Source organism: Martes martes, assembly GCF_963455335.1.
Source record: "Martes martes genome assembly, chromosome: 7".
Taxonomy (NCBI): domain Eukaryota; kingdom Metazoa; phylum Chordata; class Mammalia; order Carnivora; family Mustelidae; genus Martes; species Martes martes.
In genome coordinates, this window is record NC_137894.1 from 96,862,169 (window position 1) to 96,890,135 (window position 27,967).

The 27,967-nt window shown below is 34.1% G+C and overlaps 1 protein-coding gene across 1 annotated transcript in view; it reads right to left on the reverse strand.

The window, feature by feature from the left end:
- The window catches only part of SOS2 (SOS Ras/Rho guanine nucleotide exchange factor 2), a 79,673-nt gene that overhangs the window by 7,631 nt on the left and 44,075 nt on the right, over positions 1 to 27,967 (reverse strand). The window contains exons 9-21 of the mRNA XM_080808227.1: positions 23,415 to 23,542; positions 22,234 to 22,889; positions 21,767 to 21,848; positions 20,992 to 21,114; positions 19,253 to 19,356; positions 16,576 to 16,798; positions 14,371 to 14,490; positions 14,052 to 14,214; positions 10,669 to 10,786; positions 9,520 to 9,692; positions 6,271 to 6,387; positions 4,824 to 5,085; positions 4,040 to 4,081 (exon numbers count right to left, since the gene is read on the reverse strand). Of these exons, the coding sequence (XP_080664353.1) occupies positions 4,040 to 4,081; positions 4,824 to 5,085; positions 6,271 to 6,387; positions 9,520 to 9,692; positions 10,669 to 10,786; positions 14,052 to 14,214; positions 14,371 to 14,490; positions 16,576 to 16,798; positions 19,253 to 19,356; positions 20,992 to 21,114; positions 21,767 to 21,848; positions 22,234 to 22,889; positions 23,415 to 23,542 (2,311 nt within the window). The remainder of the gene's footprint in view (positions 1 to 4,039; positions 4,082 to 4,823; positions 5,086 to 6,270; positions 6,388 to 9,519; positions 9,693 to 10,668; positions 10,787 to 14,051; positions 14,215 to 14,370; positions 14,491 to 16,575; positions 16,799 to 19,252; positions 19,357 to 20,991; positions 21,115 to 21,766; positions 21,849 to 22,233; positions 22,890 to 23,414; positions 23,543 to 27,967) is intronic.

Here is a 27,967-nt window from a genome sequence, read left to right on the forward strand (position 1 = left end):
CTCCAGAATTGTGCTTTTCTAAGCCACTCAGTCTGGGGTACTTTGTTAGAGCAGCACTAGAAAAAACTAATATATATTGTAAAAACATTTCCACCACAAAACAACAAGGAAAATAAGAAACAAACTACAGTGAAGCCAGGAAACACTGAACCCTGAAGCTTCAATACAAGAAGGTAAACTACAAAGTATATAAAGGAGACAAATGGAGAAGATGAAACCCAAATGTCTACAGTTAGTGATACTGACAAACAGTTCTTAATGTGCCCCCACAGAATGAAAGGAGGGATCAGGAGTTAAAGGCACTTGGCATAATGGAAGACATGGGCATGAAAACAGAAGACTTGATTAAATCTATATAAGGAGTAATTAAAACCCTGTGGGAGATTGGAGGTTTTATTTTCTGGTGAATCTAAACATCAGACTGGGGCCACTAGACTGTGCTGAAAACACAGATTTTCATACTAAATGTTCACACCACCCAGGCAGAAGATTCAAACAACTTTCTTTGGAAAAGTTAACAGTCCTATAAAAGAGGCCTCATAGATTCTGATGTTTGGGGATTTCCTAAGTAAAAAACTTCTCATTATTCTATTACTCTAGAGTGAGACCTACAGGCCAACAAGCTCTGCCCATGGATACAGCATTTCTTATCAGTTTATACTGCCTCATTCTAAAATATGGGAAGCTAAGGATACCAGACAAGAAAGGAAAAATTCTGATATGAAAGACAAGAGACAAAACTAATAGATGCAACTCAGAAAGGAAATAAAACAAGAAACAATTTTTTTCAAAATCACTATTATATCCTATGGGAGATAAGACAGTGAACCCATGAAACCAGAATAATAGGATGGTATAAAAATGGTATAAAAAAAAAACTAGAAAGAATTTTTTGGAAATTCAAAATCATGATAGATGAAAAAAAAAAAGAATTAGAAGATGAAGTGAGGAAATCTTGCAGAAAACAGAACAAGAAAATAAAGAGATGGACAAAAGACAAAACTGGAGGCTCAAACTAGGATATACAATATAGAAAAGGAACTCAAAAAGCAAGTCAGAGAATATGTTTGGGAGGAAATTATTAATAAAACAATATAAGGAGCAAAATCAAAGACATGAATCTCTAAATTTAAAGGGCTAATTAAGGGCGCCTGGGTGGCTCAGTTGGTTAAGCGACTGCCTTTGGCTCAGGTCATGATCCTGGAATCCCGGGATCAAGTCCCACATTGGGCTCCCTACTCAGCAGGGAGTCTGCTTCTCCCGCTGAACTCTCTCCTCTCATGCTCTCTCTCTCTCTCTCAAATAAGTAAATAAAATCTTTAAAGGGCTAAATAAGTAGACAGAAAAGTGAAAGGAAAAAAATGACTCATACTAAAGCAGATCATTGCAAATCTATAGATCATCAGTAATAAAGAGAAGATTCTGAAACTTTCTTGAATATACTATGGCAGAGACTTCTAACTGTCCCCCAGTATACCTACCCTTTTCTTCCTTTTAGTAATAGGATCCATGTATTTTAGCAAGACAAAAGGCTGCCTAGCTACAGACATCTCTCAGCCTCCTTTGTAGCTAAAGTTTTGACCAATGGAATGAGAGCAGGAGTAATGTGAGCAAGTCCCAGATCATGTTTTTCTTTTCTTATCTTTTTTTTTTTTTAAGATTTTAATTTATTTGAGAGAAAGAGAGAGAGAGAGAGCGAGCACAAACAGGGGGAGGGTCAGAGGGAGAGGGAGAAGCAACCTCCCCACTGAGCAGGAAGCCTGACTTGGGGCTTGATCCCAGACGGAGATCATGACCTGAGTAGAAGGCAGATGCCCAACCAGCTGAGCCACCAAGGTGCCCCGCAGATCATGTTTTTCTAATAAAACCCATTGACCTTCACCTTCCTGCTGGCTGGAAAATGGTAACAAGTGAAGCAGATGCTCAAAACTCAAGAGATGGAAGCCCCATTTTGAGATTCTTGAATTGCCCTGCTAGCTTGTGAAACAGAGGTATCTACTTGCTCTGGCTATTTGAGAAATAGAATTCTATTCCATTTAAGGTTCTGTATTTTTGGGTCCCTTTGGTACAGCAAGAATACTCTAGTTTTAAAAAAAGGATTAAAACTACAAGGTCATTGACAGAGGATTTCTATTTTGTTCAGTGCCATATTTCTTGTACCTAGAATAGTGCCTGCACATATGAGACACTTAAAAACCATGCATGAACAATTTATGAGTGAATGACACTGGACTTCTAAACAGCAAGTATGAAAGCAAGAAAACCATAGGAAAATACCTTCAAAATTCTTAGTGAAAAGGATTTATAATTCTATACCCAGTCAAACTACTAACAATTAAATACATTAAATACATTTTCAGAAATACAAAAGCTTAAAAACTTTTATATGTTTATCCTTTCTTACATAGCTACTGGAGAATGTGCCTCTACCAAAATAAGGGAGCATATCAAGAAAGGAGACAAGGAGTACAAAAAAACAAGGATCCAAACACAGGAAAGAGGTGAAGGAATTTCTAGGATGACAACAAAAGAAAGTTCTAGGATGACAACTGGTTGAGAAGCCAAGAGAGCAACCAGTCTAAACTGGAGCAGAACCACAGGGTACCAGGAAGGAAGTTTCCAAGTTAAACAGCAAAACAAAAGTCCTGACAACTGTCCTGAGTGGTCTGACCTTACGGAAAACTGCTGAGAAAGGGTGTGAGAAGACTGAGCAATAGATGTTTGAAAAACCAACCAACAAAAACACCTAAGCATTAAAGACTTTCTCATTAACTTCATGAAACACAGCTGTACAAGAAAGGAAACATAACCATAGTATACACTACCTGACTTAATAGTGAGTAATATTTTCCCAAAATGTGACAAGTATATTAGGCAGAATAAAGGGCAGAATTCTCATCTACTGTAATAGCAAATCAGTAAAAACTGTCTAAAACTAATGATTCAAAAGAGAGAAAAGTACGCAAACACCATTTAAAAATGTGGAAGTGTCACTAGGGAACAAGAAAAGATGTGGGGAGACATGGTGTAGGGAACTGCTATCAATTTCATTTTCAGTGTTTAGCACTATTAGCCTTTTAAACTGTATGCATATATCACTTTGATAAAAATTTCAATATTAAAATATAGAATTATAAACATTTAAAAGACTAACCTTACTTTTCTCATAAGACAGGAACTCTCATGCTACTACCTAAATTATATACACTTTAATGTGATAGAAGCAGAAGTCATCCAGATTGGGGTAATTATTCCTGAAGCTTCTCTGTACCTTTTTGGGGGGTGGTGGTGGTGGTTGTTGTTTTTTAAAGATTTTACTTAATTATTTGAGAGAGTGAGAGAGCGAGCGCACAAGCTGGGGAGTGCGTTGTGGGCGGGGGAGAGAAAGCAGCAGACTCCTCGCTGAGCAGGGAGCCTCTGCTTGTTCCCAGGACCTTAAGATCATGATCTGAGCAGAAGGCAGATGTTTAACAAACTGAGCCACCCAGGTGCCCCTGGATTGTTTTAAACAAATGATTGTAGAAAGAATGGTGACAGCATTTATGTCATATATTATGAAATAAATGAGAATGGCAGAATAGTGTTTTACTAAAATAACTGCCTTCAGTAAGATCATGTGAAGACACAAGTGCTCAAGGGCTGTCTGGGAACCTGATAAACATTTAAGTATATAATCCACATGGGAAAATGAGTTGGGATGGGAAAGAGGAGAGGGAACTGATATGAAATCACTGTTGATTATGTGCCAACCTATATACTGGGTGTGCTACATTGTTATCTCATTTGATCCTTAACAGGGTTGGAGATGCTAAGTAATTTGTTCAAGGTCACACAGCCCCTAGACCATTGATAGGTTGTAAAACGATGAAAACTATAGTAAAGTTTAAATAGTATTCAGTTGTAAGCAAGTAACTCAATTTATTTATAAGAATTTCATTCATTTAAAAAAAAATTTTAATGCTGCTAAAACCCAAATACCCATATACAGAGTTAATCAACTTGATTAATTTCATTAGAATTGACTCAAATTCTTACTTACTTGAATGTGGCAAGAGGACTGGAGCAAAGATGCTATTGCTGCCTATTGGAATGAGAAAAATTAATTTGAAAAGAAAGGTGGTATGTAAGGTTTTACTTTAAAAATATTTTTGCATAAAGTAACAAATGTAATAACACAGAGAGTACAGAATTTTATCATTCTCTATTGACATGTTAGTTTTATTTATTTTTTATTTTTTATTTACTTGACAGAAATCACAAGTAGGCGGAGAGGCAGGCAGCGAGAGAGGGGGGAAGCAGGCTCCCCGCTGAGCAGAGAGCCCGATGTGGGGCTCGATCCCAGGACCCTGAGACCATGACCTGAGCTGAAGGCAGAGGCTTAACCCACTGAGCCACCCAGGTACCCCGAACATGTTAGTTTTAAAAGAAATGAACCCAGAATGTTACCTTTGTAGAGGGAATGTTTTTCCTTTCTTAGCATAAGTAGTTCCCTCTCTATCACAGTCTCTTTTTAAATTCCCTTCATGAAGCGTATCTGCTTATTTTCTTACTCTGTTGCTCCCTTTAGAGCAGTAATATGGGGCCCAATAGGTACTAAACAAATCTTTGTTTAATGAATACATTAGAAAATAAGATGCATAAATAATGCACAAATGATGCTTTTAATCCCTTAGGTTAATCATTATTTTCACGTTTAAATGCCACTTTCCACACTAATATCTACAGTTTAATTAAAGGAATCTACAGTTTAATTAAAATGATGAGAAGAATTATCTGAAACATAAGATTCCTTTTTTATCAAATGGTTTATATCAAATACATACCACAGGAACTATTGAGATCCACATCTAAAAACACACTAAGGTCTGAAGAAGCAGATACTGGTGGAGTAGAGGGTGTATTTGGAGAGGTTGGTGCTGACACAGTTGATTCAAGATCAGTTTCAGCAATCCGACTAAAGCTCATTTTACATGGTTCTCTTTCTAATGGTGTTGGATGACCTCGTAAAGTGCCTGAGGTAGAGCCATGCCGGCCTGTATTAGGCCGTATTCCAGGAGATTTTAAAGAGAAAGTTGATTTCCTAGGCTACAAAAAGCAAACGTAACTACCATTACTAATTTGCATGGATTTCATTTTTATGGCTTAATGCTACCTTATTAATTCTTAGCATACAGTTAAGAGAGTACAATAAAATCTCAATCTGCAAATAGCCTGTCTGGGATTTGACTGGCTTAATACAAGTAAACCCCTTTTCATACTGCAGAAATAAAATTCTTGAAAATCTGTGTGAAAACTTGTTCCTCCCCAAACACTTGAACCTGAACTTCTTCAAATCACTGTTATCAATTTTACATACATTTACCGTGGACATAATACATACAACATATTATGTTAGGTACATCAAGGAAAAAAAAAAGGCTTTTTTTTTCCCTTCCTAATAGTAAATGACCAACCCCCACAATATTACTTTCAAGTTTTTGGAGAAAACTGCTATCATTGTCTCCCACCCTCCACCTCCATACCCCCTTTAAAATCTCACAGTGGTAACCAAATGAAAAAACATGGAACTCAGATTCAGATAACTTGAGGTAAAATCTCCAGGGTGCTAATATCTAGCTTTGCAGCCTTAAAAGAGTTATTTAACAACTTTGAGCCTCAGTTTTTGTTTGTAAAATGAGAATAAGATCTATGTCATAAAACTGTTGTGGAGATGAGGTAACATCTTGCTGCTTGACTCAAAGTAGGTGTTATAAGCGTTTTAAGTTCTCCCACATCTTGCTTTCTGTTCATCTACTGAAAACTGGTCTTCCCCTACTTCTGTTGCCACTGCAAACCCAAGAATAACTAGAAACTGTAGCAGCAAATTTTAGCATGAAGAACATTCCAGTGGCAACCACGGACTATGGTGCTCTAATGACAGGAGTCATGGTCAGGCTAAAAGAACCATGAGACACTTGCTTACTCCTTTTTCCAGGTCTTTTCATTTCCTGGTCATTTACAGCTCTCACTTTCTCAGAACTTTCCACCTTATACCAGGAAGGCTTAAAAACTGACAGATAAAGAAGTGCTATAAAGGATAAACCAGATTTTACCAAAAGGCTAACATTGCCTCCCACAGTATTTATTGCTTTAGAAATAGTATAGTACTGCAAAACAAAGGACTGAAAAATAGCTATTCAAATAAATTAGAATTTTAATGGTAATATGTTACTAAACATTGAAGATAATATTGTTTTAAAATTTTTTTTTCCAAAATTGTAATGAACTTACAAATCGAGGTGGCTGTTTGCAATTTCGGGGTTCAATTTCTAGTGACTTGTTGAACAAATAATCTGTAAACTCCTTTTCAGAAGCACTTCCCATGGGGTTAAGGTGTTCAAAGAATCTCTGGAATTAGACAAATTTCTATAAGTACATGTTTTAGATCTTATTGGAACATGTATTTCAGCAGCTTAAAACAAAAAAAAATCAGTAAATTAAGGGATCATAATGTCTGAGAGTTCACAAGAATTGCTGATTCCAATCTCTCTACTTTCAAATAAAGTTGTACACTTTCTACAGGAGTTGTATATTTTGTCTTCAATTTCTATTAAGAAGATGGACAGATTTTCATTTATTACCATCTTAATGGCTCAGTATCCCACAGTTAAAATTTTTCCTACTCATTATAACAAAGTAATTATCACCAGTAAGCTATCAAAAGCGTTTAAGAACAGAATTATAGTTACAATTCACAATGAGACTTTTTTTAAAAAAAGATTTTATTTTTAAGTAATCTCTACACCCAATGTGGGGCTCGAACTTACAACCCTGAAATCAAGAGTCACATGCTCCATCAACTGAGCCAGCCACATGCTCCAGAATGACACTTTTTTAAAAAAAATTTTATTTATTTATTTGTCAGAGAGAGAGAGAGCGAGAGCGAGCACACAAGCAGGCAGAGAGGCAGGCAGAGGCTGAGAGAGAAGCAGGCTCCCTGCCGAGCAAGGAGCCCATGTAGGACTCAATCCCAGGACCCCGGGATCATGACTTGAGCCGAAGGCGGCGGCTTAACCCACTGAGCCACCCAGATATCCCTAGAAAGACACTTTTTTCTTTTTTTAAAAGATTTTATTTATTTATTTGACAGAGAGGCAGATCACGAGTAGGCAGAGAGGCAGGCAGAGAGAGAGAGAAAGCGAAGCAGGCTCCCTGCTGAGCAGAGAGCCCAATGCGGGACTTGATCCCAGAACCCTGGGATCATGACCTGAGCCAAAGGCAGAGGCTTTAACCTACTGAGCCACCCAGGCGCCCCTAGAATGACACTTTTGATAATCAGAAAAAAACCAGAGACAAGATGGATTAAGTTCTATTCAAAAGTGATTTCAAGAACAATTATAAACTTATCTGTGCTAACCTCTAGTAAAATAATCTTTCTGTCTTTATGGGAAAAAAAATTTTCTAACCTTATATTTGAGTTTTTAGATAGAAAACTTAGATGCTTTAGCAAAGAGTAAAAAGAAATATAAATAGTAATCTCACCAACCAGAGATCTATTAACATTTTACTCTTAGAATATTGTTCCAGTGTTTTCACTGGGTGAATATATGCATATATATGTATCTTCATTTTCTGGGTTTATTTTGCAAAATTGGAACCATACCAGTTATCTTTAACCTTATTTTAGTTGATAACTCAATATTTTTCCATGTGGTTTACTTATTTTATAAGTACAAACTTAAGCTCTATAGTCTTTAATCATATTATGTTCCAGAATTTATCTCACCAATCACCACATAGGCAGTTATCCACAGCAGTGCTTTCTAATTCTTTGTATTACAATATGAATAATTATTAGTTCCTTGTGCATAAATTTTTCTGTACATTTATGATTATTTCCTCAGAAAAATTCCTTAGAAGCAAATTACTGGATTTAACTTTATTTAACTTCGAAGTGGTTTAAGAAACATATATAAAAATAAGTACTGGGTTTTCACTTTAACAGTAGGCAAAATGAGCTTCAAAATTTCTGACATAAAATTCTCCCACATTTCAGGCATTCTGCCAATGTCAAGAAAATTGAATTACTCCTTTAACTGTATTGAAACAGCTTGTTCTTATATTCAGGTTAGCCAAATTAAATCATATGAACCAACAGTAATTTAAAGACTTCTATAAAGTTATAATAGCAGTATTCTTGCTTTTCTCATCCTTTGCTCTATTCTTTAATACTATTTATTAGTTTGGTTAACTATGGCTTGAAAAGTAAATGCCCCCACACTCCCATAAAGCATTATTTATGCTTTAAATGATGGGAGAAGGTCCAGAACAGATCACAAAAACCTATTAGAAGTTAAAAGTACTACTTCAAATACACCCAACTATAATTTAACATGATTTCTTGGGAAAATACATTATAAACTTTAATCTAAGCTTCAAGAGTATATTTCTTTAGACCTATGAAGTTTAATATCACAGAGGGCTGGCCCTGTGATGAGGGAAGAGAATGAAATACGGGACCACCAGCAGCTTGTCACCATTTTTAGAGCTGTCTATATTTTCATAACAGTGTAGTTTAAGTCATTCTTTCTTAGGACTTTAGGGTATTTTGTTTTGAAGTAGGAACAAAGAGTAGTTACCATCCTACAATTTAGGAAGTTGGGAGTCATGGTGCCCATTATCACTTAATATGCTTGACCTGCACACTAAGCCTGAAAGTTGAACACAATTTTTAATGTGACAGGTGAACTTTTTCTGATAGCTACTATGTACTGAAATTCAAATATGCATAATAAAATAAAATTCACTTAACATAAACATAGTGTCATAATCTACTATGATTTAGAAGGTATCCCACATCTTATAGTACACAGAATCAGTGTTATAAACTAGGGATCAAAATAGATTATCAATTGATAGAATGTTAAAAAAATGATTTTTTGCTAATTAAGCATATACATATATACATATACACAAATATGTATTATATAAAACCAACCTCTTTCCCTATTTAAGCCCAGTATTCTTATGAAGAAATTAATTACTTAATGTTACATTGGCACATGTAAAATATCTAAAATGGCTAACCAATGACAGTACTAGTAGTGGATTTTCTTTTTACTACATGGACATCAGAGAGTTTCATTCCAATTTGTCGTTCATTTTTTGAAAGTATTACTTGACCAGTTGCACAAAGAAGCAATACTCTCAAGAAAAAAGTCCCTAATAATATATATTTTTAAAGATTTTATTTTTAAATAATCTCTATACCCAACATGGGGCCCAAACTTATAACCCTGAGAACAAGAGTCATACGCTCTACAGACTGAGCCAGCCAGGCACCCCCGTTCCTAGTAATATTCGTAACTGCAGGCTGTTAGCACAGAATATCTAATATTTACCACTTCTATCTAGTGATAATTAACTTACTGTATTATTTTTATAGTAAAATAAGTAGCATAAGTGTGGTTATGATATTTCTTACAGATTGCAGAGAATTTAACATGTTCTCTTTTAAAGATAAGCAAAGAAAATATTTACCCTCATTTCTGGTTCTATCCGTAAACAGTAAGGTTGATTCTGATACTGCTGAATTTCTCCCGTAATTTCAGCTACTTTCCTCCTCTTACTGAAATTGATTAAATCTTTCCCTTTCTTTTTTAAAAAATCATTATTCCCTTCTTCAGTTTTCAGAATATTTGTTAAATATATTCCTAGTAAAAAAGAGTATTTGAAGAAAAGTTATAAAATCTGTTACTTAATCAATCATTTGAAAAAACAACTGATCTATTAAAGTTGAAAGACATTCTATAATCCAGCAATTTTACCCCTAAAATGTTGATAAATCTGATGGGCTAATTAATTAATTTTACATTAGGAATTTTTTAACATTTAAAGAATTTAAAATAAAAAGAAAATTAGGGTTTAGGAAAGGCTTAATTTATTCCTTAGACTAACAGCCTAAAATAAGAGCGGATTCATTCACAAAGTCTGTGTTAAATCTATTCTAACCATTTTAATATTTGATTATAAATATTTAATGCCAATGATCTTAAATAATGATCAACAGATTAATTATAAGCCAATTCTGGTGATAAGACTATAGATTTATAAATTCTCTGTTTTTCCAAAGCCCATAATTTAGATAGAAAAATAATTATTCCTCACTCTGGGACAGGAAGAAAGGTTTTAGCTCCTTCTTCATATGTAATTATGGATTCACTTAAATCAGTGGCTCTCAACTGGGGGCAATTTTGTCCCTTAGGGAATATTTGGAATTGTCCGGAGACACTTTTGGTTAACACAACCAGTGGGGTGTGTGTCTGTGTACACAGGAATGCATGTTTGAATGTTCAAAATTCCCAAGTTGAAATACTAATGCCCAATGTGATAGTATTAGGAGGTGGGACGCTTCGGAGGTGGAGCCCTTATGAATGGAATCAGTATTCTTACAAAAAGACCCCACAGAGCTCCTTACAACAACTCTACAAAGAAATAATTATCATAATCTCTATTTTAAAGATAAGGAAACAGAGACTTTAAAGTTTTATTTATCAATATGAACAGTTAATAAAAGTAGATATGCTCAGATATAAAAATCAGGACAATGTCTGTCTTTAAAGGCTGGTCTCTTTTGGCTACAACAAACTACCTCAAAATATAAATATAAATCCATGTTCAGTAACTTACCAAAAAAAGGCACACAAGGTGGATTGATTGACTTAAGTTTTACTAGGTATTTTTTAAAGTGATCTTGACTTAATTCCACAGCATCATCCAAAATTCTCCTTTTTCTTTCCTGCAATGCCTTTAAAATATATAAATTGAGTATAACTTGTCTTTTTACAATTCAATCACATTTTATGAACACAGAGCTTGGAATTCTATAAAATTTTGCAAATATGTGAAAAATAATTTTTTAAATTAAAGATGAATAGTATTCCTTTCTGTACTTGCCTGAAATGATTTATCTATAAATATAAAACTTAAAAACTTCATTTTTTTCTAATATAAATTAGAGGAGTAAGCAATAAAAAATTCTTCCTCGAGATCTTATTAGTTATAATTCTGATAAGCCAGAATTTCAAATCATATAGGAGAGAAATATAATCCTAACGCTTTCAAATATATTTCCACTGAAAGGTCTTTTGAAGCTAAGGGTAAGGTTTTGGTATGGAGGAGAAAGCTGTGGGAGGGAGAGAAAAACTGAACAAAAATTTAGTAAACCAAATAAGCAGAATCATTCCTTTTATATTTCATTATTACATTTTTTGTTCTAAATTAATTACTTTATTTTCAACCTGGTTAAGTGTATACACACACACACAGACACACACATAAATCCACAGCAAACACTGCACTTGATGGAAAACTGTCTAATGTATTTCCTTTAACTTAAGGAAAAAGCAAAGGGGATTAAACCCTAACTTTTATTCAGTACTCTACAGAAGTCTTAACTAGCATGAACAAGAAAAATAAAGAAAATCAAAGAAAAATTGTCAGTATTCACAGAGGATATAATTATCTGTGGAAAAAAAAAAACAGTAACTCTACATATGGAGTGCTAATGAGAGCATTTAGCATTGCTGATTGATATAAAACCAATCAGCAAAGATCAACTGCATTTCTACATATCATCAATAAAGAAAACAAGATCTTAAAAAAAAATTCTAATATAAATCTAACAAAAGAGGTATGAGATCATTATCAAGAAAACCATAAAACTTTATATTATATTAATAATGGGAGAGACATACATGTTCGTGGTTTGGAAGACTCACTGCAAAATTGTCAGTGCTCCACCAACTGAACCAAAGCAATTTATAGAACCAATGCAATTCCTATCAAACTTTCAATAAATGTATGGAAGCAACTGACTAGCCATATGGAACAAAACATGAAATTAAACTCCAGCTTCACTCCACACATTTTTCAAAACTTATTTCCAGCTGGATTAAGGAATGAACATGAAAGATAAAACATTAAGATAATAGAGAAAGATACTAAATAGCACAAATAACAAGACAAAATAAATTTGATTACAGTAAGAACTTTTGTTCATCAAAAGATAGAAAAAAAGGTGAAAAGAGACATCACAGGGAGACATTTACAATATATATAACTGACAAAGGATTAAAATCCACTATATAAGAGAACTCACAGAGATTCATAAGAAAAACTCAACAATGCAAAAAAAAAAGTCTGTAAGAAGAAATATAAAAAAACAATAAACATTTAAAAACAGGTTCAAACTCATTAGAAATCAGGGGTTTATAAACCAAAACCATAAGATTGGAAAATGAAAAGAACTGACAATATCAAGTACTGGTGAGAAGGTAAAATAACTAGAACTCATACATTTCTGGTGGGAGTATAAACTGGTACAATTATGTGGGAAAACAATCTAGCATTAACTAGTAAAGCTGAAGATACCCATATCCTATTATCTAGTACTTCTACTTCTAGGTAAATGACTTAGAGAAATTTGTGCCCTAGGATATATGTAGAAAATGTTCATGGTACTATTACTGATAATAACCCTACACTGGAAACAGTCTAAATGGCCATTAACTAGTAAATAAATAAATAAATTTTGGTAAGTTTATTCTTATAATATGATACAGCTATGAAAAAAAAATGAATGATAGCAGTAAGAAGCAACCTGGATGAATTTTAGGAAGATAATATTGAATGAAAAAAGTGTTTGAAGAATTATATTCATATGTAATTAAGAAACACGCAAAATGAAATAGTACATTGTTTAGAGATACAAATAAGTAAAACTACAGAAAAAAAGTTGAATAATAAGGACAAAATTCAGAATGGTAGTTGAAGGGGTGAGGATGGAGATGGAATTGGGAGGTGTTCTTAAACCAGGTATACAGGTGTTCTTTGTATTTTTATTATTTTTGCCTTATATATATTTTATAAATATTGTTCTGTACCCAGTATTTTAAAAAACTAAAACTTAACCTTTTAAAATAAATACACTACTTTAGAGTTTTCAAAATTAACCAGATTAATATTTAGCAATATTCAACTGTTAATATCCTTCATATATAAAAAGTTCACATAAAGCAATAAAATGCAAACACTCAAATAGAAAAATACATACATGAAAGCAGCTTGCCTTTCTAATCATAAAGAAGCAATGTTAAAAAAAGAGTATTATCTTCTCAATGCTCATGCAATTTCAGTAACATGTTTAGGGTTTGTTCTGTTTTTATGTTACATAAAAAAGAAATCATATTATATTCACTATTCTGAAGTTTTTTAATGGCTTTTCCCCTAAAAATCACAAATATTATTTTAAGACAATACACATAGATCCTATTCCCTTTTTTTCTATAGCTGAAAAATATTCTACACTACAGGTATAAAACAACATATTTAGTCATTCTATTCAGGGACATACAGGTTGCTTCTAGTTTTCTGCTACTCCAATTAATACTGCAGAAACAACATCTTTGTACATTAACTTCATAGTCTGGCACTTTTATTTCTGGGCCCAAAAGTATGTGTATTTTAATTTTAACATATACTTTCTGTGCCTTTTGAATTTTCTATAACAAACACTAAACATATACTATTGTATAATTTAAAAAATTTTAATTTTAGAAAGACTTCTCTCCATGTTATCCTTCTTTTGACTATATGTTGATTAATTTCTACATTTATATTTAAAATATCATTTATTTCAATCAGTGTACCACTGGAAAAATCCAATTGAAACTTCATAACATTTAAGTAAACATATTAAACAGAGTCACAAGTCCCACATTCTTTGATGGATTCCAGACATACTAGTGTATATTGATATATTTAAGGGAATAAGATGATTTGTAAAGGATTTACTGAAAAAGATTGGTTGGTAGAAGCAATTTATTTTATCATCAATTGTATCTCCCCCCCAAAAGATGAAATTTTTTTTAATTAAATTTTTTATTTATTTTCAGCATAACAGTATTCATTGTTTTTTCACCACACCCAGTGCTCCATGCAATCTGTGCCCTCCCTAAGACCCACCACCTGGTTCCCCCACAAAAGATGAAATATTTAAGCCTAAAACTTACCTCAAAAGTATGGTCTAGTCTGTATACCGACACTGAATTTACTGCACTGACTATCTCCAATACACCATTGAAATTATTCAAATCTTGAAAAACCTGAAGAATTTCTATAATTCTACTTAGTATTGCCACCCGTTCCTCAAAATTTTCTGCTTCCACAATGCACCTAGACAAAAACAAAAACAAAAAAACATGGCTTAAAAAGCAACTTCCTCACCTCATGTAGAAAAGAATACATATATTTTTAGCAAGAATTTAAGCTTGTAGATGACTTAATATTATAGCTAGTAAAAAGTAATAAGGCAGAAAAATAAACACTTACTTTTCAAACCATAGAGTGAGATTTGTGGTATGGCGGATCATTTTTAATAAATTTGGAGAATTTATTTCTTTATCTTCTTTGGTCCATACACTCCCTACTAGTTCAGAAGGTTGGACTTTCCTGTGGAATAAAAAATCATGCAACTTAACCTACAAAGGATTAGTATCAAAATTATTTAAAGATCTTTAAATACTCAGTAAGATAAAGACAACCCAAAAGATAAATGGAGAAACACATGAACAGGTTTAAATCACAGAGGACTGGACCCAAATAGTCACATTAACACACAAAAAAATTTTGTCTGTTATTCGAGGAGAAGAACATTAAACCACAATGGAATCCCACTTTACTCCTGTCTAACAGAAGTCTAATAGTACCAAATGCGTAAAGATGTGTAGAATCTCTCCAACACTGATATCCAAGTAAAAACTGAAACAACCACTTTGTAAAGTAATTTAGCAATATCTCATATAACTGAAGATATACAAACTAGATCATCCCAAAAGTCTATCTAGATATATACTTAAGCTATACCAGGTTATAAGAAAACATTTGTAAGAATACTCAGTGAAGCAGTCATTATTTGCAAGACTGAAAAATCACAAATAACCTAGGCTGGATAAATTATGGAGCATTCATATAATGGAACACCACAGTAATTAAAATAAGCAAACCGGTGGCGCCTGGGTGGCTCAGTGGGTTAAAGCCTCTGCCTTCAGCTCAGGTCATGATCCCAGGATCCTGGGATCAAGCCCCGCATCGGGCTCCCTGCTTCCCTCTCTCTCTGTCTGCCGCTCTGTCTACTTGTGATCTCTCTCTCTGTCAAATAAATAAATAAAATCTTAAAAAAAAAAAAAAAAAGCAAACCAGAGCTATATTCATCAACTTAAAGGCCAGAACAATGTAAGTGCAAAATATGTTGTAGAATGATACATAAGTATAAACTATCTTAAAACCTGCAAAACAATGCTATATATTATTTATCAATATTATATGTGTATAAATTATAAAGACATACACAGGAATAATAAACACCAAATACAGGACAGTGGTTATTGGGAGAAAGAAGAACAGAATTGGGAAAAATTAGTTGAAGGATTTCAATTGTATCTGTAAGGCTTTTGCTGTTGATGGGCCCTCACTATATCATTTTCTACATTTTTTTAAATGGCTGAATTATTCAGTAAGAAATCTGACAGAGGGGGCACCTGGGTGGCTCAGTGGGTTAAGCCTCTGCCTTCAGCTCAGGTCATGATCCCAGGGTCCTGGGATTGGCCCTGAATCGGGCTTCCTGCTCGGCGGGAGGCCTGCTTCTCCCTCCCCCACTCCCCGCTTCTGTTCCCTCTCTTGCTGTGTCTCTCTCTGTCAAATAGATAGATAAAATCTTTAAAAAATTTATTTATTTATTTATTTATTTATTTGAGAGAGAGAGAGTGCACAGAGGCAGGGGAGGGGGAAGCAGACTCCCAACTGAGCAGGGAGCCCAATGAGGGACTCAATTCCAGGACCCTGGGATCACAACCCGAGCTGAAAGCAGACGCCTAACTGACTGAGCCGCCCTGGCACCCCTAGCCAAGCATATTTCGATCTAATGAGTCTCATAAATGAAAGAAAAGTTCAGAAGTTTTAAGTATGATTTATCATCACACTACTTCAGAAATAACTTTTCTTTGAAGTTACCTTGACTTCAAATAGCTGAAGTACTTAATTAAGATTCCTTTAAAAAAAATAAAGAAATCTTCATTTTTCTAAGAATTTTGTTATTAATCTGCCTAGCAAACCTAACCCAGTCAAGCTCCAAATTAAATTTTTGATTACTTAGAATCTGAAAAAAAAAGTAAAGAAAGCTGGTCTCTCTCAATAGTCTATTTACTCAGCTGCCTTCAAGAGCCTACAATCCAAACTAAAACAATCTGAGAAAGTATTAGGAGGAAGACCTGGGTGATTGCCTGAAAGGTAGCATTAGGGTCTACCACTCACTATGTGAAGACTGCTAGTACCTATTTTAGGCCTAAATAGCAATATAAGACTTTTTCCTGTAGGACAGATTGTTGTTAAAAACGGTGCTATGAGCTTTCCTCCAAGCCCACAAGAATAAATGAGGCACTTTTAAGTATTCATAAATAATTTGCAAAATGTTCTGAAAACAGAGGTATGGTTTAAGATTCTTGAAAACAGAGCAGCAAATTAACATTAACTGTCTACCTGTAGAGATCAGATTCCAAAAGTGTCAGCTGACGTGCAATTTCTATTGGATGAAGTGTCATGAGATCAAAGGTTTCAAACTGTCCTGGTCGGCTGATATGCCATTCAATTGGTGGAGGTGGACTTTCAAAGGTAATATTATGGCTTATTCCATTTGCCTGAGCTTGTTTCTTTCTCTTGATGATCTTAGCAATTGACTCTACCCATTTCTTCATAGCTTTCCCTAGAAAAGAACACAAACAAAAATACCTTTTACTTGACAGACGTAACTGCAAATCTTTGTATAATCTTTCATCTTCACCCAGCTTCAACAATTACCAACTTATGGCCAATTTTTGTTTCACTTAATGTCACTCATGCCCTCCTTCCATTCTTTATGTTATTTTGAAAGAAATATAGGAGAGGTGCTTGGCTGGCTCAGTCAGAATAGCATGTGACTCTTGATCTTGGATTTGTGAGTTTAAGCCCCATGTTGGGTCTACTAGAGATGACTTAAAATAAATAAATAAACCTGAAATGAGTATGTCATTTCATTCATATTTAAGTATGTATCTAAAAATTAAAGACTTTTTAAAATGACAAAACCGGAGCAACTGGGTGGCTCAGTGGGTTAAAGCCTCTGCCTTCGGCTCAGGTCATGGTCCCAGTGTCCTGGGATCGAGCCCCTCATCGGGCTCTCTGCTCAGCGGGGAGCCTGCTTCCCCCTCTCTCTCTGCCTGCCTCTCTGCCTCTCTCTGTCAAATATATAAATTAAAAAAAAATCTTAAAAGAAAAAATAAAATGACAAAACCATTATCATATATAAAAATGACAATAACTTCTTAAAATCATCAAATATCTAATTAGTGTTCAGATTTCCCTGATTCTCTCATAAATGTTTTCTAATAGTTGGTCTGTTTGAAATAGGGTCTGAATGAGTTCTACCAGTTGCAGTCAGTCAATGTCTCAAGTCTCCTTTAATCTATAGGCTCTCCTTTTCTCTCTTATTTTTGCTTGCAATTTACTCGTTAAAATGGAATCATTCACCTTGTGGTATTTCCCAAGTCTGAATTTTTCCAATACTATTCCTGTAGTGTCATTTGCATTGCTTCTCTGTCCCGTTTTTTCTGTAATTCAGACACATACAGACGTGATCTGATTCAGAACAAATTTTTTGACATGAATACTTGTAAATATTTCTAACAGCAGCCATATAATGTCCAGTTACATCTTTGTAATATTACTAGGAGGCTGAAAAATAGTTATATTCTAATTCTATAATTCCTTCTTCATTTATTAGTTAAAACACATTTATAAAAAGAAACTTTTCCTCAGGGCGCCTGGTGGCTCAGTCGGTTAAGCAGCCAACTCTTTTTTTGTTTGTTTTTGTTTTTGTTTTTGTTTTTTTAAGCAGCCAACTCTTGATTTCGGCCCAGGTCATGATCTCAGGGTCCTGGGATGGAGCCCTACCTAGGGCTCTGCACTCAGTGGGGAGTCTCCTTTAGGATTCTCTCTCTGCCCTTCCTCCCTGCATGTGCTCTCTCTCTCTAAAATAACTAAGTCTAAAAAAAAAAAAAAGAAAGAAAGAAAGAAAGAAACTTTCCTTCATCAACTACTTGGTTATGCTGTGGTATAACTTATTTAAGAAAGCCCTTTAGACATTAACATAACCATTTACTTGCTTTATCCTAATACATATGTGTATTTTAGAAGTTACTTAGATCATAAATAGTCTAGTATCTTCATTAAGAATATAAAGTAAAAAACTGATTTGTTACCATAAACAATTTCAAGGCAAACATGATAAAAAATGTATCTTAAACATCTCAAAGTTGAAGCAAAGGAATCACATACTCTATTTTAAGTAAAATTCCCCTTAGGTAAGAGCAAGTAGATGGGATAAGCTAGGCTTAAAGTATTCTTACTTAATGCCTTATCCTGTCAGATAAATGTTCTCGATTCAATAATATACACTTGTTTAAATGTTCACAGCCGAGAGTTTCATTTCATGGGCTGTGTGCTAAAATTTTAGGTAAGAAACTCTTATCTTTCGGGTGCTAAAAATATACCAAAAACTTCTGCAAGAGAGGTAAGTATTATTTTTAAAGATTTTATTTATTTAGAGAGAGATAAATAGCATGAGCAGGGGAAGGGGCAGAGGGAGAGGGAAAGAGAGAATCTCAAGCAGACTCTGTGCTGAGCTGAGCACCAAGCCTGCGGCTGGCCAGATCTCACGACCCTGAGATCATGACCTGAGTGAGCCAAAACCAAGAGTCGGATTCTTAACCGAAAGAGTCACACAGGTGCCCTGAAGTAAATGTTATTTTTCAAAGTTGTTAACCATTCAAAACTAAAGAGAAGGATTAAGGAGAATAAGAAAACAGGTACTACTGCACATGTATTTAATTAGTTGAAAGAACAGCAACCTTGAGATGAGATGAAATTTTAAATGTATTAAGATTATTAAAGAAGACTGATGACTTCTTTTAAAAAAAGATTCTCCTAAAAACTTGAAAAGGCAAGGTTCTAAGACTTCAGGTGGTTCTAACATATGAGCTCCTTAGAGTCTATAAACCATACCAAATGTTATTTTAGTTGTTTAAGAATAAAAAACAGTTTAGCTTCTTAAAAGTCACACAAATTTAAAACTAAGCTGATGTGCAACGTTAAGATTCAATCAAACCTTTAAATAATATACCTCTTACACTTGAAATGAAGGATTCCAGTCTTTCAAGCAATTCCAAATCTCTTTCAAAGTCATAAAAATGGTGTTCAACCCAGTGCCGAAACACATTTAAGATCCTGAAAAAATGTAAAGAAACACAATTTAGTGAGACATAAGCATTCAATCATACTTCTTTCATTTCTCTAACACCATGGTAACAACTTTATATATAAGAGCCAACATAACACTGGGTCTCTAATTTGTATTTAATTAAAACCTAAGCACTTCAATGATGTAAACCAGGTCTTCAGATTAATTTATTGTTTTAAAATTATACTTTAGGGGGGCCTGGGTGGCTCAGTCGGTTAAGCGTCTGACTCCCGATTTCAGCTCAGGTCATGATCTCAGAATCCTGGGATCAAGCCATTGTTGGGCTCCACGCCCAGCACAGAGTCTGCTTATCTCCCTCTCCCTCTGCATCTTCCGCGTGCATTCTCTCTAAAAGAAATAAATAAATCTTTTAAAAAAATTTTAATCTGAGTGTGGGGGAGTACAAATTCACTGTAGCTAGTACAAAAAAGTTACTCCTTTATTGCTGAGGGGTAAATAAGATCATCTCCCTTTTTTAATTAAAAAGGTTTTTTAAAAATACCATCTTATACAAAGAATGACACGTTGGGGCACCTGGGTGGCTCAGTGGGTTAAGCCTCTGCCTTCGGCTCAGGTCATGATCTCAGCCCGCATCGGGCTCTCTGCTCAGCAGGGAGCCTGCTTCCCCCCGCCCTCTCTGCCTGCCTCTCTGCCTACTTGTGATCTCTGTCTGTCAAATAAATTAAAAAAGTATTAAAAAAAAAATGACACGTTAAAAGTTTTGGCTGAGACACATACAGCTGGGAGCACTATCATTCCACTAAAACTGCATTTATTTGTGGCAATTATCTTGAAAAATAAGTAACATGCTCAGTTCCAAAGCTGCAATTTATTATTAACAAAAATCAAGGCACTTCCTTATTTGCAAAGAAAAAATTTAGATCATGTACAATTAGGGACTGTAAAGAAGACTAATCAAAGGAGCCTCCAATTTTCACTGCTCAGTGTAAGAAAAAAACAACACTAACTTAGGAAACCAGACAGATACAGGTTTGAATCCTGTCCTGCTTCTCACTCTGTATGACCTATTTCAAATTACTTTATCTTGCTAAGTTTCAATTTCCTCAGCTATAAAGTAGTAACTCCTGCCAGGATGGAAGAAAATTAATAAAATACTTAGGCATACAGTAAGTACCTAACAACTAGCAGCTGCTATTATCAAATACATTTTTAGAGATTACTGATTTTTTTAGATGAATGAATAAAAGCCTATATATTTTGGGAGAGAACAGTAGGGAAAGAGCTAAAAATTCCATAAATATTATAAACTATGAAAAAGCCCAGGATTACTAGATGATCACAAAGCGGGAGGGATGGGCAAGGTTGAGAGTAGGCACACTCACATGAAATTTTACAATTTTTACTTAATAGGCATCCTGGTCTGTAAGCACAATGTGTCGCATGCCAGAGGTATCTGATGCAAATAACACAGTGTCATTTTAATAATTAAATTTCTTCAGGACATTTAAGAGTAATTTCACATTGAAATCTGGAAGTTTAATTTAACTACTATGAAGTCTAACAACAATACCTCTATCTGAATTAAGAGATAAGAACTTATATGTGTTAACTATATAATGAAAATTGAATGGTACATAAAATATATAATATTCAGGCCAAACCTAAGTTGTACTGGTTGGACATATTCCTTGCGAAACCTTTTAAGGTCTGCACTGACTGGCTGTTCGCCTTTCTCTATGGCCAATTTATCTGCTTCAGTAGGTTCTGGCTCTGGAATTTCAAATCTAAGAAGAAAAGAAGGAAAGTCAGAGAAATTTTTTGTTGTTCATTCACAAATGAAAAGGATTTCAAGTACAACAGAAAAATTATTTTAATGCAACCTTCCTTCCTACCATTTATGTGAAAGTTACTGATAAACTTCCTTTAAAGTGTTATATACTGGGCGCCTGGGTGGCTCAGTGGGTTAAGCGTCTGCCTTCAGCTTTGGTCATGATCATAGGCTCCTGGGATCCAGTCCTGCATTGGGCTCCCTCCTTGGCAGGGACTCTGCTTCTCCCTCTCTCTCTCTACCCCTCCCCCTGCTTGTGCTCTCTCTGTCAAATAAATAAAATCTTCTAAAAAAAAATTTAAAAATAAAGTGACAAGTTAAAAAGTCTCTTTTAAGGAAATATTGTTTTATTGAGCAAAATAACATTAAAATTGGGTCTTTTTGATTACCACTACAAACATTACTAAAATCAGAAAAGACCTCTGTTATAAACAGAGATTTTAATGAGCACGTTGTTTGAAGAGAACAGTAATACTACTAATTCAATGTCAAATAAATTATGTTCAAAAACAAGTTGAGCACATGCTAGGTACCCACCACTTTGCAAGGAACAAAATAGTTAACTTTTTATGAAATGTTAATGTAAGTAAAATAAATATTTTTCTTACCGTTCAATCAGTAAGCTTAGCAATTCCTGTGGTTTGCAAAATGAACGGTATGTAGTAAGAAAAGTACGAACAAAATTGGGATCTGAAAAGACAGAGTATAAAACAGTTTGTATGTTCAATTCAGTTTCATTAATCCAAAGCAGCATATTTTGGAAGGCCTTCCTTTTTCTTTTTTCTGGTTCCTCCCACCACGGTCTTCCCGTACTCATGGTATTTCTTGATAAATGAGGATTGTTTTCTGATTCAAGATTCATAAAATTTTTGTGAACATCTAATAATTAATGAAGTCAACATATTATATCTTAGGGATATTTAATTAGTTATTTACTCCTTTTGATTCTATAGAATTCTTTTTATATTTCAGAGAAAATCCATTTTTTCCATTCCTCAAGCATTTTTGAACATCCCTGAAAAGCTTTACATTCTCAGCCCTCAGTAGGTAAGCACTTGGAATGAGTTTCACATACCTGCATACATATGATATGTTAACCTTTCAATTAATTTCACTACAGTTCCTCCTTTAATAATGGGGATTCCACTTCTACTTTGCAGGTTGTCTTCAAAAACAATGTTTTCCTCAGAGTCTTTTACCACAAAACGATACACGTCAGGACTTGGTAATCTCAATGGTTGCTCATTTTCTTCTTTCAGTAACACTGAATCTAGCATTCGATCTAGTGTACTACGATAGTGAAGAGAAATAAGTGCAGCCATCCAATTATTTTTCTCTTCAGCAGACTTAGCAGCAAATATTATGCTGTTTTCATCTTTGGACACCAATTCAAAAGCATGTTTGTACTCACAAGTATCTTCTTTATCACATATTTGTATTTTCCTCATGACAAATTTTTCTTTTAATCTGTACTCTGCACTACTATAACCTGGAAGGCGTGACTGACTATGATTGGGCTTACAGCTAATCATTAAGCCATCAAAGAGAAAAATATGTCGTTCATGTTTAGCACCAATTCGTGTCAAGGGACCTTCCATAATGAATTCATTACAACATTGTCCAATATCTTTGCCTTCCCATCCGTCTATGTTTTTCTGAATTTCATTCATTTTTTTAATAGCCAGATGCTTGCTTCTTAACTGACGACTATAAAAAGGGCAAACAGGATCCCTAAAAAGAAAAAAAAAAATTAAGATAAATTTAGCTTTTTCAATGGCTAAGCAACCCAAATTTCTTTAATTGTAAAACTACCTCAAATCAAGTGATAAAACCACTAAATAACCAAACACCAGATTTTGCACACAGCATTTACTTTCTTCTACTACCTTTGCCACAACTGATACATGCCTCAGCTACAGTGCTGTGAAAGAGAAGTACTAGACAAACTCTGTATTTCATTTCAAATGTCATATGAACTAAAATTACCAAGAATCTTAAATTTCTTGCATAACATATAAATATTAGATTTATCTTTTAAAATTTTATTACATGTATCTTAACAATAAGACAATGCCGATTTTCCACAACTTAAAGACCAAACAAAAAAATGTAGGAGTATAATTTTCAAGAATGTAAGTATCACTACAAATAACACTTCTTTAGAAAATGAAGCATCAAAAAAAAGAAAAGAAAATGAGGCATCAACTATAAATGAAATATGCAGAAGCATTCATATTTTCAACAGTATGGAATTACCCAGGTCGGCGTCTAGGTGAATACTGCTTGTAAATTCGGTCCATACTACCTTGGAGATTCATAAGAGCAGTAATAGCTTGGTTCAAACATTCTCTGTCTTCCTGATCTTCACTACACACTTTCAATTGCTAAGAAAAACAAACAGAAATTAAACCTGCATTGCTCAACTCTCTCCCTTTCTTGTAGAGGAAACAGCAACAACTATTATAAACTCTAAATGAATTTCAAATATACTTAATAAAACCAGTTATAATTTATTTAATTATGTATACCTGATCTCTCAAAACCATATGTAAATATAATACAGATATAAAGCACTATTACCACAGCAATCAGAAAAAAAAGCAACTGTGAAAACCATTTGGACATTTTCCAGATACACAAAAATAGTTTAAAATATGAAAAACATGAACCTTACAAGTTGCTTTTGTTAATAACTACAAATGAGATAAACACACAAATTATTTCATATTCTCTGATGATTAAGTTCTTAAGTTTCAGAAATGCCTAAAAGCTTGTCTATCTTTGCTATACAATATAATCAAGTATCCCAACTTTAGCACCCCAATCCATCATCAACTTTTCTATAAGATTCAACTGATACTCCTTTACAACATAAAATTCAACCATTGTAGTAAGTATCAAGAAACCATGAAAGTTAATATTCTATCTCATTAACCCTTAGAAATAAGGCTACATTATAAATTACATTATTAGTTCTAACAACTCTGGCTCTACTAGATTTATCCAAGAATTTCTCTTCTCTCTCACTCTCAAAGTGGAAGAAAATTTACCTTAGGATAAATAATTCAGATTGGATGATGCTCCAGTGTTTCAATTTGACAGGAGAAGTAAAAGTAGAGAATTATATAGATATTATATACAAATTATATAGATACAAAATATATTTATGCAAGAATATGGAAAACTTATAATCTTCTTTCTGAATATTTTTTCCTTCTGAAGATTGTTAAAAATTTAAATCTACTTTATGATTTTAAACTACCTTACTAGAAATTTTGTGATAAATTTTTCTTATATTCCAAGAACAGTCTGAAAACCATTCAGCAATGATACCCTTTCCTCAGCATGGAATTGAATAAATACTGTTTTTTGAGTTCTGGATCCATTACTTTTTTTTTTAAGTTTATTTATTTTTTAGTAATCTGTACAGCCAACATGGAGCTCAATCTCACCATTCCAAGATCAAGAGTTGCATGTTCTTCTGATTGAGCCAGTCAGGCTCCCCTAGGTTCATTACTTTTCATGTGTATGTCCTAGAAATTATTCTCTAGAGCACAGAGCCATCTGATATTTTTTGAGATACATGTAGAAGTCTTGCTATCACAAGATCAGCAATTTACTAATTTAAGTGACTATCATTAGAAGTAAAATCTAATCTCTAGATTAAGAAATAAAAAATTGAAAGGATGAAGGGGAAACAGGCAAAATACCAAAAGAAGTTTGGAAAAGTATGAGTGCTTGGTCATTCTGACTTCAAAAGGTGAAAATTCACCTTCAAAGGTGAAAATCTGACCCATAATTTTTTTCACTTATTTTACTGCTTTAATGATTTCTTACAAAACAAATTCTTCTCAGCTCTATTCTAAAACATTTCCTTAGTAAATATGGATATTGATGATACAAAATGCTTCTAGGGTTTGTTTTTTTAACTGCTTTTGTTGATCCAAATTTCAAACTATCTCTCATAGTAAGATTCTACCAAAATGAGAACTGCTTTTGTTTTGTTTTGTTTTTTAAGAGAGAGATAGTAAGGGTGCCTGGGTGGCTCAGTCGGTTAAGAGAGAGATAGTGTGTATGTGGGAGAGAGAGAATGCATGAGAGTGGGTGTGAATGGAAGAGGAAGACAGAGAATCTTAAGCAGTCTCCACGCCCGGTGTGGAGCCTGACAAGGGGCTTGATCTCACAACCCTGAGATCATAACTTGAGCCAACATCAAGAGTCAATACTTAACCAATTGAGCCACCCAGGTATTGCAAGAGCTGATTTTTTATTTAGGTGTTTGAGGATACTAAATTTCTACAGTCTATTTGGTCTTAAGGGTATTCAAACTCTTACACATAAACAGCCATGTCATTTCTAAATATCCATGGGATAGTTAAAGGTTGCCAAGAAATGAGAAAAAAAGGTATTTCATGATATTTAAAGAATAGGGTTTCCTAGTGATCAAAGTAGGTAAAGCAGTGGCTCTGCCATAATCTTAGTCTACTAATTTGCTTAACATTTCCTGAATTTTAATAAACAGATAAATAAATATCCAAGTTAACAGTCTAGAGACATTCGAAAGAATATATTCTAAACATCTTGTATTGACATAGAAATGACCATACTGAACTACTGGCAAACAAGCCTTGCTTTCACATCCCTATCATTTTCCACATATCTGTCTCTGGCCTTCCTTATTCCCCTGGCGAATTAGCCTCTATGACAGCTTAAACACCTCCTCTCTCTGAAACTCTTCCCTTTTCTTCCCACTTGACATTTTTTTCTTTTGAAATATCAAATTTATATAAAAGTTATGAAAATACAAATAATTCCTGTATACCACAAGTCACCAACTTCAAACATTTTGCCACGTATGCTTCATTAGTCCGTGCAATGAGTATATGTGCACTGTTTTTTCCCCTGAACTATTTGAGAGTAGTTTTTGATGCTATCCCCTTTCAGTTCCTTGCTGAGGAAAGAGAACCACTGTTACAAAATTTTGAGATTATTTCTGGAATATGAGGAACACTCAAGTGATACACAAATTACTCTCAAATAGTATCATTCCCCTTCACTCCTTTAATACATCAGCAAAGGCTCTTTCATGGTACAGTGATAAACTTCAAGAGATTTAACACTGATGTTGTATTATCTAATTTTTTGCATATCCAGTTTTGTCAAATGTCCCAATAATGTCCTTTAGAGTAATTTTCCTTCCAACACAGGATACAGTCATGTTTTCACTAGCTTTCTTTTTTCAGTTTTATTAAGATATAATTGACATACAGCACTACATAAGTTTACAGTGCACAACATAACGATCTGATTGGCATAGGTTGTGATTTATTGTCTCTTTTAATCTGCAATAGCTCCTCAGCATTTGTCTTTCAGTGCTCCCTAAAATAAATAACATACACACATACACACATCAGAATAGCAGGATAAATCCCAATATACCCAACACCCATATTAAATTTTTTCTTACTTCCCTAGACAGGGTTAGTTACTCATGCCTCAGCAATTCCACAGTACTATACTTCTTAGACAATTATTACATTTATTTGTTGCAATTATCTAATATTCATCTTCTTCACTATGCCATGAACTCCTTAAAGTCTGGCATAGGTTTTACTCATTTTTAGTATAGTACCTGCACGGTAGGTACCCAAAAGTAATTAAATTGAAAGACTGTTGTATATATATTCATAATTTTGTTAAGTGTTTAGACAAATAACAATAAACATTTATTGAAATGATTTTACTCTGTGCAGGTTCTTTTAAACATTACCTTAACCTTAGTTACAACTCTGTAAGATAGGTACTATTATACATATTACAGATGAAGAAACCAAAGCACAGAAAGGTTAGGTAGTTCACCCAAGATGAACAGCACAGTCTATATTCAAACCCATGGACGCCATGGGCCATGTTTTTTGCCACACATTATACTGCCTCTCTGCAATGGCACCAGACACAACTATGCAAAATTCTTGTCTATGCCTAAATCTGGTGATCACGAGTCAAAGGGGACCCCTTCAACATTAAAACAAACTGGATAATTACACTATTTAAGAAATGAACTTGGTGAGCTTAGAAAAGAAGTCAAAGACAATAAATGCCTTTTCAACAACACTTAAACTAAGCAATAAGGTGGAAGCAATTTTTCATTAGGTGCAGTATCTTATGAACTTAACTGAAGAATACATTCCTTGCTTACTGATCATTATTCTACTTAGCTGTCTGTTAAGTATATCCTGCCCAAGAATCTACACTTTGTGTAAGTATTTTCATAACTCTATGAGACTTCTTGAAACACTAAATAATGCTTCTCTTGAATTCCTATAAAATGCTGTATCTACTGTGGATGTCTATATGCCTAAACGTAAACTATAGTAAATTATAAATTTGTTTCTAATTCATTATACTAGGAGTGCAGTCTTGATGTGATATAATATATGTGATCAATTCTTTTTTTTGTAACAATAAAGTTCTCTCTACATTTTCATAAAAACAGTGTTTTAGGAAATTCAACTCATTATAACCTATCACTTGGGGTGCCTGGGTGGCTCAGTGGTTAGGTGTCTGCCTTTGGCTTGGGTCATGGTCCTAGCGTTCTGGGATTGAGCCCCGTATCAGGCCCCTTGCTCTGCGGGGAGCCTGCTTCTCCCTTTCCAGCTCCTCCATGCTTATGTTCCCTCCCTCGCTCTCTCTCTGTCATAAATAAATAAAATCTTAAAAAAAAACAAAACTATCATTTTTATATGTGCTTTAAAAAATGCGTTATTATTCCTTAGGACATCCTTGAATGATGTGTCAGCACTGAAAGA